Below are 15,221 nucleotides of genomic sequence, written 5' to 3'. Positions count from 1 at the left end.
GTTCAGACGATTGAAAATGGACGTCTTTTATTATGGACTGTGCCATCAGTATGGGAAAGTAATGGTATATTAAAGTGGCCTCTACACAAAGTTGAGAAGTTCCGGCGAGATCCATTATCAACACCAAAAGATAATAGTACGAGAGCCCACGACCAAAACCATGTCTCATAGCAATACGGCAAAAACCCTATAAAATCGTTAGATTGTATGATTCTGAACCCGACTAGGTGTGTAGTAACGGTCGAAAGTGTAGCAACTGCGTGGGAGGCAATTTCTGCTGTGTCAAAAAAAAAAGACAGTCGGTATTATAGCAATACGTCTGATAGTGAAAATGTACATAGATTTTATAATTGTATTACGAAAAAGTTTGTTTTCAGACATTTTGCGCGTAGCATATAGCCTGAGCGCATTTTTGAAAATGTCAACAAATTTAGCCGACCTGTATCATAGCAATACGGATAATTTTTTTTTTCAACTTTTCGTATTGTTGCCATGATTACCAATAACCTGTTTTCAGACACTTTAAGTGTAGCATATACTCCCAAAAACGAAAATAACGTTTCGAAGTCGCCTGGCCGACGCCTCTGTTAAATGTTTTTTTAAATTTACAGCCTTCATAGATATTCAAGAATCTCCCTTGTCTATTATATGTACTTTGACAGATGACAGATGTCATTACTTATTTTTTTTGTAAAAGTTACTCAAGTGTGCTTTAAATAAAACCAAAACTATCAAATCAATCAGTATTTAATTTCAACAGCCTCAGCGCTTGTTACGCTCCTGCCCCTTTCTTACTATTATACAGCTCACTCGCCAGCTGCTCTGAACGTTGGAACGACGCTCACTTAGTTGTCATACGTTGTGCGGTTGTGGTGGTGTAAAATGTCGGACCTGAGTTGTGTATTTTGTAAAGAAACAACGATTGAGAAAGTGAAAAAATTTACCGAAGAGACGCTGAAAAAGTGCAAAGAAGTTTCCGAATATAGGAGTAAAAAACAGAGAGTAAGCAGGAAATCGATTTACTCGGAAATCGAGTTGCCACGTGGTATCGACACGGACATAGGATACCATTCGGCGTGCTACAAAAATTTCACGGCTGTGAGGATTCCGAAAGATTCAAATATTTCTCACGACAATGTCGTCAGTAATGTTTTTGATGACAGTGCATCGACATCCAGAGCGAGGTAAGAATGAAATATATATGCAATATATCTTTGAAGAGCGTTGGTATAAAGTGCGTCGTACACCACGTGGTCGCTGTATCGGTGAGCCTCGCACATTTGTGTGCCCGCATCGTACACAAGCCAACAATCGCCAAGAAATTGCATCTTATTTGTTATTTTAAATTAAGTTGATTTTATTTTCACGATAATATTTATTTTGGGGCATATTTAATATTCCGTATACTCGAAAAAGTCTCCCGCTTCTATTCTGTAACAGTACTTTATCAATTCTCATTTTCTCTGGTAGTAATAACAACTGGGGGGGGGGGGGGGGGTAAAGGCTATGTCGTTATGAAAAGAAGCATGTTTACGATATTTTTTTGACGACACAGTTTAATATATATTTATTTATGTAAAAAGTATGTAGTAAAAGGACATTTTAATCACATTTTATAATATTTTTATGAAGAAATATCCAGAAAATGAGCCACTTACTGTACATCTTTGCAGACACCTCAAAGAAATTGCGGTGTACAGCATAACTATCACCGGATCATCCGAAAAAAAATTGCAAGAAGATTCTATTACTTTATAAGTTTCTCGAGGTAATGCTGTCGATTTTTTAAAATTATTTTTTATTATTTTAATTCATTTTACAATAATGAAGGTTCCAATTTTCGAAATAAAAAATTTGAACTGAACTGCGAATAAAAATAGACTAACAATTGTGACTAAAAGTTTAAATAATTCAAAAAAAATAAAAACTTGACAGCGTTATCTCAATAAACTTATTGACTAATACAAACTTTTAGAATTTTTTTTCCCAGATCATCCAGTAATGAGTGACACAGTTCACCGCAATGTAACTTTTTTTGCGGCGTCTGAGAGATTGGCTGTCATTGAATCATTTCTGCACAATTGTTAATGAAAATTTCACACAATAGTCTTTAAATGTCCTTTTATTTTATACTAATCATTCAAAAAAATATATATGAACTGTGTCGTCAACAAAAAGTATTGAAAATATGCTTCTTTTATAGTGCATTACCCTTATCCCCTCCCCCTTCTTAAATTTTGTTTATCCAAATGCTCACAAATTCAAACGAACGAACCAATTATCAGAATGGATATTCAAAAAATTGTATACGTACACTCAATATTTATTTTCTAAATTTTTCTGTACTTCTGGACTTTTGTATATAATTTCTTCTTGTTCTTTATAGAATTTTTTTTCCTTGCGTGTCTAAATAAATGGGAATTAAAATATAATTGTAAGAACGAAATCCGATAATTAAATTAAACATCCCAATTTCGAATTTGTCACATTACAGTGAAGAACCTGAAGGTGATCGAGGAGCGGACGAGAGTACGACAGCGGACGACAGTGCGTTAGCGGACGACAGTACGGTAGCGGACGACAGTACGGTACCTGATGACAATGCGGTAACTGATGTTGCTGACAATACGGCAATTGATGATTCGACTGCCGATGAAAATACACACAGCTGTATTATTTGCGGAAAAAACAGGATATACGTGAAAAGACGCGCGGTATGTTTGATAAAAGCGACCAACACTTTCATCGAATTTATTAAGGCCGTGTCCACAGAGTACAACAACATCGAGATGCTGCGTAAAATCGAAACTCTCAAAGATGACAACTGCTTCTATCACAAACATTGCAAAACAAAGTTTGAATGGCACTGTAAGAATGATCTCGAGAAAAAAAACGAAAAAACTTGGCACAAAAAACGACAATGTCATACTGACGCGTACGACAAAATTTGCATACTTATTCGCGAACGCGTTGTTGAGAACAATGAATGTCTCTTTTATAATTTCATCTCAGAAAAGTACATCGAGTTCCTACACGAACAGTTTGACAACGTCTCCAACGTCGAAAAACCGGATTTTTTTTCGTCGCGTCATTTGGAAAAGAAGTTATTGGTAACGTTCAACAGTGAAATAAAAATCATTTTCTCGGACAACAAAAAGTATATCGCTCCATACGCTGGTCACATCGTCAGCAATCAAGAATTTTTCAAAAACATCGAAACGAGACAAGCGATATACAACATCGGGCAGATAATCAGACGAGAGATAATTAACGCGGACAAGACAAAATTACCGGAGGATATAACGGTGCAAGATCTCATTCGAGCTGAATGCGATTCTGTGCCACCGTTGCTATCGTATCTCTTGCAGTGTATCATTTGCGGTGATAGTAAAGGCGTAAGTCAATCTCGTCATGAATTAAAGAAATTCTCGCGCGACTTAAAAATGTTTTCCCTCGGTCAGGACATTATTTATGCAGCTACGAACGGCAATATTAAAACCTCGAAACATGTCACTCTGGGAATGGCGTTAAAGAGTCTCTCGAGCAGCAGGAAAATTGTCGACCTTGTCAACAAATACGGTCACTGCTGTAGCTACAATGTCATCGAAGAGCTAGAGACTGAGCTGACATTCACATCAACGCAACAGAACAAATTATGTCCCGAAGACATAATTCTCGCCGATAATTTGTGTACTGGAGTCGCGTTCGATAACTTCGATCGGTTCGTCGATACTCTCACTGGTAAAGACACTCTCCACGACACTGTCGGGATAATTTACCAAAATATACCTAGTGACGCAAATTTTACCGCTCCAACCGACGCTTCTGTACAAAGTGATGATACTGCAGCCGCTTCTACAGATGAAACGCCGCGACGTCGAAAAAGAAGAAGATGTTTCGACGCTATCGTTAACGATATCGTGCCTTACACGAAAAAACCAAAAATCGATTCCTACTTCTCAACTCCCAGTATCGGTCAAATCTCAATCAAACCTGAAGTTTTTCAGACGTGGAGGAACCTTGATCTTGCTTGGCTTTTTTCACACACACTGGACATTCCCGATACCCCTATGTGGACTGGGTTTAATAGCCTCATAACTGAAGACACCTCTGCTTTGCAGAAAGTATCGTATTTGACGCCTATCAATGCATCTCCTACAAATAATTCCGTAGTACACCTCACTTTGAAAATGGCTCAACAAATAGCTGAAGAATGCAGTTCGAAATACATGCAAGTAACGTACGATTTAGCTATTGCAAGAATTGCATTCGGAATTCAGTTCCAGGAAGCGCCGAAATTCGACAACGTTTTCATACATCTCGGCGGATTTCATATAATGATGTCATACTTCAAAGTTATCGGCTCTTTCATTGAGGATTGCGGTATTACCCATATTCTGGTGGACAGTGAAATTTTGGCGAATGGTTCATTGAAGGGTTTCATTTCAGGTACAAATTTCAATCGATGCAAAAGACTACATCCCCTTGTATCGCTCGCGTTTCAAAAACTGCATTTCAATACCTTCGTCGACCGTGAAAAAATTGTCATCGAGAAATCAATTGAAGATTATTTGTTTCAATTACAAAAGCAACGTTTAACGACGCCTACAATAGAACACGAAGCAACTCTCGAATTGCTCGAGAAGTATGACAACTTTACCGAACAAACATTGCGAGGAAAGCATGGACTAACTGCTCAGTTTTACACCGTTTACATCCGATTAGTGTCCTATTATGACATGCTGAACAAGAGTATCAGAACCGGAGATCTGAAAATGTATGTTTACATTCTTGCAAAAATCACAAACTTTTTCTTCGCGTTCAATCACCAAAATTATTCTCGTTGGCTGGTATATTATGTCAGCAAGCTGTGCAGGATCGATGAAACCCATCCAGGACTGCGTTTCTCATTAGAACAAGGATCATTCGGAGTACGAAGAACGGAGAAATCTTTTTCCAGAATACCTGTTGACCTGACTTTGGAACAAACGATTAACGGCGAAGCAGCTCGGAAGCTAATCGGAATAATTCACATGACAAATTCGGTGGCTGCAAGGCAACGTTGGGCAATAAATCACAGTGCTCGAGCTCGAATAATATCACATGTGCTGAAAACCGCTGGACTCGCCAAGAATCAGGATATCACCTCGGAACTGAAGAGTTCTCGCATTCGAAAGAGTCACCAACAAGTTGAGAAATTCACAAGGACTTTACAACAATACATGAATCCTTTCGACAATTCGTTAGACGCTGATAAGTTGTACAACATCACAACTGGAGAAGCTGCTGCACAAAATATCACTGACTTTCTGCTCAACGTCGAATCTCGAGGAGAAACTTTGCGCAATAATTTCATAACCGAGGTAGAAGAGAGACATGCACGTTTTAACGAACCAATAAAAAAGAATCCAGTCTTCACATTCAGCACGGTAAAGAAAAAGAAAAAAGTTGTACTCGGTGGCAAGGTTCAAGAATTGAGGCTACAAAGAGACTTATTTGGGCGGCTTTTAGCTTTGTCCTTAGAAAAAAAAATAAGTATCGAAAAAGTGTTGTGTTACCCGATAACCCCAATGCCGCTATCACTTTGTCACATGGACGGTACAATAAATAAAACCGACAAATCAGCATTGATGCGAGACCTTGAAAAAAAAATCGAGAGCACGGAGCCAGAGTCTACAGATGTTTTGATTATCGATGGGTTCTTTTTACTGCACACCTTAAAAGACATACCACGAACATTTGGAGATATCTCGAAAAAAATTTTGCACATTTTGTGCAAACATAATGTTGAGAGGATCGATCTGATATTCGACAGGTATTTCTGCCCGTCGATCAAGGACACGGAGCATGGATTGCGAAAAAACGTAAAATCGACCGATTTTCGAATCTCAGGACCGCAACAAGTTCGACCTTCCGATTTCGCTAAAGAATTGAAAAACATCAAATTCAAAGATGCTCTGGTCAAATTTATTATCAACAATTGGTCAGAACAAGACATGGCGCACATAATCGCAAACAAAATCATCAACATCAATCACGACATGTGTTATGAATATTCGGTGAAAGATGGTTTTGTTATCCAAACAATCAACGAAGATTTAACTTGCCAAGAACACGAAGAGGCAGATACGAAGATCGTTTACCATGTCTGCCAAATGAAACAACGGGGTAAAGTAACGATTCGATGTTCAGACACCGATATATTAATAATAATGCTCGGAAATATGGAATTTGTAGAAAGTGACGTCCAAATTTCTATGGATGTTGGTGTTGGCAATTCCCGGCGTTACATTGATGTTTCACGTTTATACGAGACATTGGGATCCACTCTGGCAAAATCTTTACCTGCTTTCCATGCAATGACCGGCTGCGATTATAATCCCGCGTTATATCACAAGGGTAAAAAAAGACCATTGACGATGCTGAAAAATTCGAAACGCTATCAAGAAGCTTTCGGTGATTTGGGCAGCTATACTTCTGATAGTGACAAGATATTCCCCGTTTTGGAAGAATTCACGTGCAGATTGTACAACGAAAAAAAAATTAATAACGTCGATTTAGCTCGACTCAACATTTTTTCGAAGACATATAAAATTAAAAACGACGAGGCTTCGACAACTCTGAATCTCCAGTTATCCAATTACGACGCCTGCAATCTGCCACCATGCAAAACGGAATTGGAGAAACATTTATTACGAACAAAATATATTGCACAAGTCTGGAGCAACGCTCATACCAAAACGCCAACCGAACTGAACCCTGCAGATTGCGGATGGTATGAAGACGAGGGACGATTTCAGTTTTCGTGGTTCTCTGGCAACCAACTACCTGAGTTGAGCGACGTTATTTTGGACGACAAACCATCATCCACAACAGGTACAGTTTACATGGCTTTTGCTGTTAATTTCATAAATAAGTTCGTGATTTTCACTAACGATGTTTATTTTACAGAAGAGGACGTTGAAGATCTCCCGAGCGACGTCGAGAGTGATTTCGAAGACGACGATTCCGAATCCGACAGCGATTGAATACAAGAATATTTTGTAACTTTCAATAAACCGTTTTTTTTTCAACTTCATCCCAGTTTCCTTTTGTGCGATTTATTTCAGTCCTTCAACTTCAATGTTAAGGTTTCGGGTAAATTCTTTGTTAATTATCATCTAATAAATTCAGGGTCGCAACGTATTCATTGGTTTGTAACAGAAAATTCAAGATGCCTCAATACGATTTTTAAATGATATCTGAGTATCGAAAAGTTGTCTGATAGAGAAGGTGCTACACTTAATTTGTCTGATATAAATTTTTTGCACATGTGGACAACTTATTTTATCATGTCCAACAATTTTCAGACATATTGCTATGATACCGATCGGTAAAATTTGTTAACATTTTCAAAACGGTCTCAAAATTTAATGCGTTCACATTTCCGTCTGAAAATTTTTTTGTTCGCATCAAATAACCAAAATTTACTAATAAAAAAGATTTTCAGACGTATTGCTATGAGACATTTTTTTTGTCTCATTTTTAATTTTTTTAAGTGATTTTACGGGTTTGCGCTACACCACTAACGTCTGAAAAATATGTTTTCGGTATCTCAGAACTATCATTCAACTACAGTCTGCAAATCAGACATATTGCTATGATGCAGTTCGGTAAAATTCTTTGACAATTTTGAAAATTCGGTCAGATCAAACGCTACGCGGAAAATGTCTGATATTGGTATTTTCGAGTTCAGGATAATCGTATCTATCGATTTGATGCAGTTTTGGCCGTATTGCTATGAGACAAAAATTTTGGTCGTGGGCTCTCGTACTATAACTGGAGATCTGTCGATTGCATTGTAAAAAGAAATGACATCCCCACATTTCAAGCCGCTGAAAATATTAATAAAAATATGAGTAATCTGAGTGATACTGAAACAGAAACTTTAAAAAACGTACCTTTAACATACCAAACACAGCAGCATCTACAATCAACCAGCCATGAAAGTCAAGACAAGGATTTCAATGATTTAATACGTATTTGCGACCAACAACAACCACAGGTAAAATTAATTGTATTTTTATATTAGGCAGTAATATATCTAATTATTATTATTTTATAATACAGTCGAACCTAGATAAGTAGGAACTGGATAAGAGAGAAAACTAAAACGGAAAATTTCTGCGGTCTCTTCATTTTTGCCATCAAAAACCTATATAATTTAAAACCTAAGAATTTTTGACCTTTATAAGTGAGAATCGAGTGACCTTTATAACTGATCGAGACATTCTTTCATTTTTGTATGAGGGTAGGCTGAGTTATCTCACGCGGGTAAAGCCGGGTTTTGACGGTCTTAGTGCGGCCGGATTCACAGGGTTATCGCAGTCAATTAAAACAACTTGTATTGTGGTTTACACACATTTTATGGGGTAAATTCAAGTTCCTGAACTTTTTCTGATTCGTAGAGCTCCACAAAATCTAAATTGTCTCTTTTAGACCATTTTCTTTTACGCGACACAGAAATTTCTTGTGTTTGACAGTTTAATTTGACTGCGATGACCCTGTGAATCCGGCCGCACTAAGACCGTCAAAACCCAATGAGAAGAAGTGAGTGTGTGTGAGTGAATTTATGAATTACAACTCTAAAAATCTCTAAACTGCTAAAGTCTTAATACTTACCTACTTATCAACGAACCAACTGTTGTCCCCGTTACATTATTTTTAAATACCTACTTTATTTTCAGATAAATAAATCCGCTAGTGTTGACACCGAAAAATCACTGCCAAAATTTACTACAGAACAACATCCAAGAGAGCAAAATTATGAAATTATAGTTCCGCCACCTGAAGAAGCTAGTGTGCTTATTTCCACAAATCTGACAGAGTCGATTGAAGCCTTGAGTTCTAAGTTAGCTACTATTCAGGATAATCAAGTAGTACTGAATACTAATCAGATATTAGTTTTGGAGAAATTAGCAAATATATCTACTCAATTAGATGAATTTATGCAACGCATATCTGTAGCGGCATTAACAGGAAAAAGTGAGCGGGACGTTGATAATATATTTAAACCTATCACAAATAAGAAACGTTTTGACGATTTTGAAGAATCTCTTAAGAGTGAGCATAAAAAACAAGAAATAAAAAAACAATTATCAGTTATTTGCGGCAAAGGAAAAGGCAGAGCAATTAATAATGCATATGCATTATTGGACGGTATGTTTGACCGGGAATTTTTGACCGGTTGTTCGTGGGCTGGTGGAACACGTGGTGAAGGCTCGAAAATATGTTTTAAAAGTTACCAGAATACGATAGATCTCTTCTTTAAAATAGTCCACATGTCTGATGAAAACTTCACAATGCAAGAGTGTAATTCGTTTCTTAAGAATGTTCTCCGAAACGCAAAAAAAAGGCAAAATTCGAAAAATGTCAGAATTTCTCATCAAAAGAAAAGAGCAAAAATGATGAAAGAAAAAACAACAGACGATAATCAGCTTAACAATTCAATTCAGTCACCAAGACTTGACGATGTAAATGAAACTATTCAAGTAGATGCTGTTGATGATAACGCCAACGAAGAAGAAGTCAATACACATTCAAACGAGAAGTTAGACTTATGTTAGATTGATGATTATTATTATTTATGTATGTTATTTTTAATATCTAAGTATTTGCTCTTTAATAGTTATTGAAACACTTTAAAGGAATACAAATTTAGTTTTTACTATATTGCGAGAAAAGCTTTTTGGAATGGTTGATTTATTTTTGATCATATTGTGAGTTAAGTTACTGTTACAGAGGCTTTTAGAGATTGTTGATTTTTTACTTTTAGAATACCTTAGGTATTGACCATGTGAAAAGAGGGTTAGTGGATAGTTATGTTTAAATATCCAAGTACTGAATATCGTGACCCTTTGGGTAATTAATAGTTAGGGCGGCACCTTAATGGAAAGCATTATTACCTACATATTTGTCATAATTTTGTTTTTATGATACTGTTAGAATATTAAGTTTTTGTTGATTTTGACTTCATCCTTTATAATAAGCACAAAATGTATACTAATCAAGGATGCTTCAACTACCTCATCTATTTAATTTTAGATTTCATATTAATATTTTGATTATCTTTCTAAGTTTTTTCTTATAATGCTACCTCGAGGGACGATTTATAATTACTCCGTTCGTGGCATCGCAAGTTGATAAAGCAAAGAGGTATATTTGACAATAAAAAATATTTTCTTCGTTATATAATAGTTTTATTGATAATGTTCACAATGTGTTTCTCTGTCATATACTCCTCCCGCTCACACACTCATTCTTCTTAACATTCTTTCGTTCTTTTCCCTTTACAAAGCCACTTTTATAAGCCCATTTTGACTTCTGTCAAATTCTAGCTAATGCTGTGGCATAAAATCCATTTTCCTTTGCTGTCATGTCTCCTGGTCTATAGTGGTATCTGTCAAAATGGGTTTTTAAAAGTGGCGCCTCTAACTTTACAATGAGTGTAACAAAGGTGTAAAGTATACAACAGATTCGTAAGTAATGGAAAACAATTTACATTTAATATCACTTAATTTATATACTCCAGCTGTTTGACTGACATTGTCTTCATAACATTTATATATATTTAAAACTGAAGATTTGATTGGAATTTCAAATACATCAACCAAATTCAAAATTCGCTTTCCAACTAGTTGTATTTTATCTGAATTATAGTGGTCATTGCAGTCATAATTGATATTCTCAATTTCAACTACATGATTTTCAACACTGAGAAACCATTTGTCATTTTGCTGTGTTGATAGTATGAAATCCTTTAGCTGTACGAATTTCAAATGATTACGATTGCTTATTTTTACACAAGGATACTTCACTTTTTCTTCATTTAAATTCTGAAGTTCAAAGTTCTGTCTCTCACTTAAGCGCCGTGCGGTTTGTGCGAGTGGGTTTTGCCCATGCCTTATTAATTTTTTTATGGAATATAATTTATTTTCAAAAGGGTATGCATTATAATCTTGTAATTTTCCGAATTTTTTAACTTCTGGCACAATGTGACATAAATTGTGAATATTGCTGGAAATATAATCTTTTCCATAATATTTGGAAAAATTTTCAATAAATGCATGTAACATTTTATAAGCAACATCTATGTAATGAAAATATTTTTCATTGGAACATATAGTTATTGCACAAAAAAAGTTAAGAAAATGATGATAGGCGTCGGCACACATTACGTCATTATGTTGCAAAATTATGAAGCTGAGATAGTACAAGAAAGTTCGATATTCAGATGCTTTCCAGTGAGCGAGTACTTCTACTGATCTTATAGCCCGGTGTATTTCTTTAGGTTTACGACAACTGATTAAAAAATCTGAAACTTTTTTAATAGTTTGTGCTCGCCACTTGGTAGTATATTTACCTAATTTACCATCTCTCCATCCTATAAGTAAGCGCTTCATAACTCCCAAATCAATCAGGTGGAGTGAGTCTGAAACTGGAAAGTCTTCTATCATGTCTATATTAAGTTTTAATAATGGCGAGTCCTTCTTATGGTGATCACCATATTTCTTGTCACGAAAATCTTTGTCGTTTCTGGGCGGGCACTCAGTATTTGGAAAAAATACGGTGTGGGAGTCATGAGAGTACTCTCCGACAGTGCAGCATTTCAAGCATCCATGTTTGCCATTGAAGTTTGTAACACCTGAAAATTTAATAGTTTTGTAACTTTTCACAACCCTCATCCTTGTGGATACGATGAAGAAGACTAATAAAAGTTTTCCTTCACCGTAAAGCAGTCGGTAGATAAATGTACTTAAGTTCCGAGAAACTCATTGGTACACGGCCAGGATTCGAACCTGGAACCTCCGGATAGGACGCGACCAGTAGAGCCGCTACGCCACCGACGCTTCACAAGGGGTGAACCTGCCAATGAAACTGAACAACTTTCCAAAATTGATTAATAATTAGTATTAACATACCTTTTATCATAGCACGAGCTGGGGAATCACAAACAAAGGCCTTTATTTTTATTTTAAGAACCTGTTTTTCTTGTTTTTTTTCAATAGTTAGACCGATTTCTTCTAGTTCTTGCATTTCGGTTACAAAAGGTCCTAAGAAGCTGTCTAAGTCGGAGGGCTTTTCATTTCCTTCATATATTCCGACAATTAATGGAGATACGTCGATTTCTATTATTTTACACAATATCGGCCAGAACTGATGATTGGAACTTTTGTAGACCGGGAGTCCATCAATATTTACAAGCAAAGAAATTGTATGAAACGTAATATTTACTCGTTCCAAAATTTCTTCCAAATGTTTTGTTAATCCATTGTGCCAGTAATGACCAGAGCCGACAGGAGTGACATTTATTTTTTTCGTATCAGTCTTCAACAAGGTTCGTGGATCTTTAGGGAGAACATGTGGCAGGCGTTTATTTAAAATAGTTACCAGATGTCTAAATGCAGCATGAGATATATTAAATTGAAGAGCCCATTCTCTTAAATTCATCAGAAAATTACTATCGTCGTCACTGTCTTTTTCAATTATATCATCACTGCTTTCTGAATCAGAACTAATTTCAGTACTGTCAATATCTGAACTTATTACAACATCACTTGTATGACTCGGCCCTGGTTCCAAATGTCGTCCGTCATCGTTCACATTATTACTTATTGTGTTACTTGAGTCTATGGAACCACTTAAAATAATCGGACTCGCGCTTGGAAATTCACTAGCGTTACTTGCAGAAATTAAGTTTTGCTGAATCAGTTTTGCAGAGCATATCATCTGCTCCAAGGTTTTTTTAACTTTTTTACGAAAATGGCCGCTTCTTTTCAATTTCTTCCATTTGTTTTTATCCATTGTGATAGCAAAATACTCGGGAAAACGACGTCTTCAATGTTATCGCGATCGACAAAATGGACGGAGTTGTGCTGTTACTGTTTCCCAGAACCCTACAATACTACTTTGTGCTGAGTAAATATCGTATAACAGCTCTTAATTACACTACAGATCCTATACGAACGTTTTTAATTCTACTATAAGAGTTAGTCTATAAGCGTGCAGTAACAGCAGCAATGTTGCCATAAGCAATTCGATTGCGTTTATAGAGCTTTTATAGATACATAAAAGATAGCTGAGTAACGGCTGTATAAAAGCACCCAATTCAGCGAATCATCTATTCTACAGCTATTATACGACTGTTATAGATCAAACGATCGAATAACGAGTATTTTAGCCATATTAATTCAGCATCTGCTAAAAGGTGGAGTAAAAGGGCTAATACATAGTGCTGTAAACGTTTATTCGACGTCCTTAAAGCACACATTAGCAAATATTGCCAAATAGTCGAGATAACCGCTATTATACGATAGATGGGTGTTTTATGAACGGTTACCCGGCTCTTATACGATTAAAGGCTGAGTAAAAAAATCCTTATTCGACTGTTTTGCTGCTTGGGAAATTACCTTTGGGTTATTGGTTAGTACATGGCATGACGGGTAAACAAAAAGCCAATATTATTAAAAAAATATTATATAAATGCAATAAGTAGGTGTGGTGTGGATGTTGTGACTTGTGTCGCTGACGTTTGTTGGACAGGTCGAATTTGTCAGCCATGGAAGCGCTGAGTTGCAAATATACAAAAATTCTAATGAGCTGAAGACTACATTTAAGCATCCATGCGCCGATTATGAAATAGCAGTATTTTTAGATTTTTGCCATAATATGCCATAATAATATGTTAAAACTAATCCGAAATCATTTTGAGTCAAAGGAAGTGTTTTTATATAAAGATGAGGAAATTAAGTGGGAATATGTAAAAAAACTAGCTCAATCACAAGAAGAAACAGGTTTGCATCTTGCTAATTGCCTTATTATTATATGGCTTATTTATATTGGCTTATTGCCAAAAAATACATTCAATTCAGAAATTCCATAATAAATGTTAAATTAGCAACCCAGCTTCTTAGTAGGAGTGTTTTTATTGCAATGCAATGGGGCATTTTCTTATTTTTTCAATTTGATTGTCAAACAGTTTCCATTTTAGTAACTAGATGGCGTATGGGTAAAACTATCGGTAATACCAGACAATACCATCAATAATTGCTACAAAAGTGGGCAAAAGAATGTAAAACATGATACATTTCAATTTGAAAAAGACACAATGATATTCCAATGAATAGTATAATAATGTTTTTATAACGATGTTTTAACTTTTAGTTAACGTTTTAGTTAACGGAAGAAATAGCCCTATATTCACACCAGTCACAGGAATTATAAATTTTCACGCTCACGTACCCCTGCTCGACAGTAACACAGAAACGTGTCCGTGCCGGCAGAGTACGGTTTTTTGTCGAATGTTGGAAGCGTGTAACGGACAATGTTAGCATCATTAACTGGATCCGGGATCCCTTTACGAAAACGCCTTTTCAAACTTTTGTACCCCTGCCCCAGCAGTCGCAAAACGACCGCCTGGATACGTTATACGCGATTGGTAATTGAATCCAACTGGGTGCAATAACACAAGTCGAAACAGTCACTGATCAGTTTATTTCAAGTACTTTTCTAATACAAAAATCTAATGGAGCTACGTATTAGGTTTCTTTTAATTTAAAATCGTTGCATTAAATATTAAATTAAATAAATCGTCGATCTTGACGATCCACCGCAAAATTTCATTTATAATTATAAAGCATTACGGTAGAGGTGGCATGATAGAACTAGTCTCACATATCCAACATTAAGGCTCTGTGAAACAGTAGATATGGCTACAACTGTGTTTGAAAAGGAAGTGAAACCATATTATATATTTAGAGCAAACATAAGTAAATATGCAGTTACAATTTTAATGGCTGGTATATTACTATCTTGGATGTGTCAAAACCGCTATACGAAGTTATCGGAAAACCCACTACGGTGCCTAAGCTATGCTGGTCAAAAAAGAGTAGACGCCGATGACAAATTTTAAATTACATAAAATATTGATAAACTTTATTAAACTAAATATATAATGTGCCTGAATGATAAAATTTGAAGTGTGCAAACGTTTTCAGCGAGAATACGAGGCGAAAAAACAACCATATTACGATTAGAAAATTCAGTTCAGCGTCTAAAAAAGTACTTTGTATTTGCTTTGACTATGAGTATTTGAGTATGAGTATTACACGTATTCTTTTATGCTAAAAGAATACGTGTTAAGTTGTCATTAAAAATGTTGTCATTAAAGAACAAAGTGTTGC

General features: G+C 36.0%; 1 protein-coding gene across 1 annotated transcript; it reads left to right on the top strand.

Moving 5' to 3' along the window:
- Positions 1-3,079: 3,079 nt before the first annotated feature.
- On the top strand, positions 3,080-7,041 carry LOC121736084. The gene is made up of 2 exons (XM_042127142.1): positions 3,080-6,876; positions 6,952-7,041. The coding sequence occupies exons 1-2, from the start codon at positions 3,444-3,446 to the stop codon at positions 7,026-7,028; spliced, it is 3,510 nt and encodes a 1,169-aa protein (XP_041983076.1). The 5' UTR covers positions 3,080-3,443; the 3' UTR covers positions 7,029-7,041.
- Positions 7,042-15,221: the final 8,180 nt, after the last annotated feature.

The sequence above is a fragment of the Aricia agestis genome, chromosome 18 (assembly GCF_905147365.1).
Source record: "Aricia agestis chromosome 18, ilAriAges1.1, whole genome shotgun sequence".
Classification (NCBI taxonomy): Eukaryota; Metazoa; Arthropoda; class Insecta; order Lepidoptera; family Lycaenidae; genus Aricia; species Aricia agestis.
This window is presented reverse-complemented; position numbering and strand designations above follow the sequence as displayed.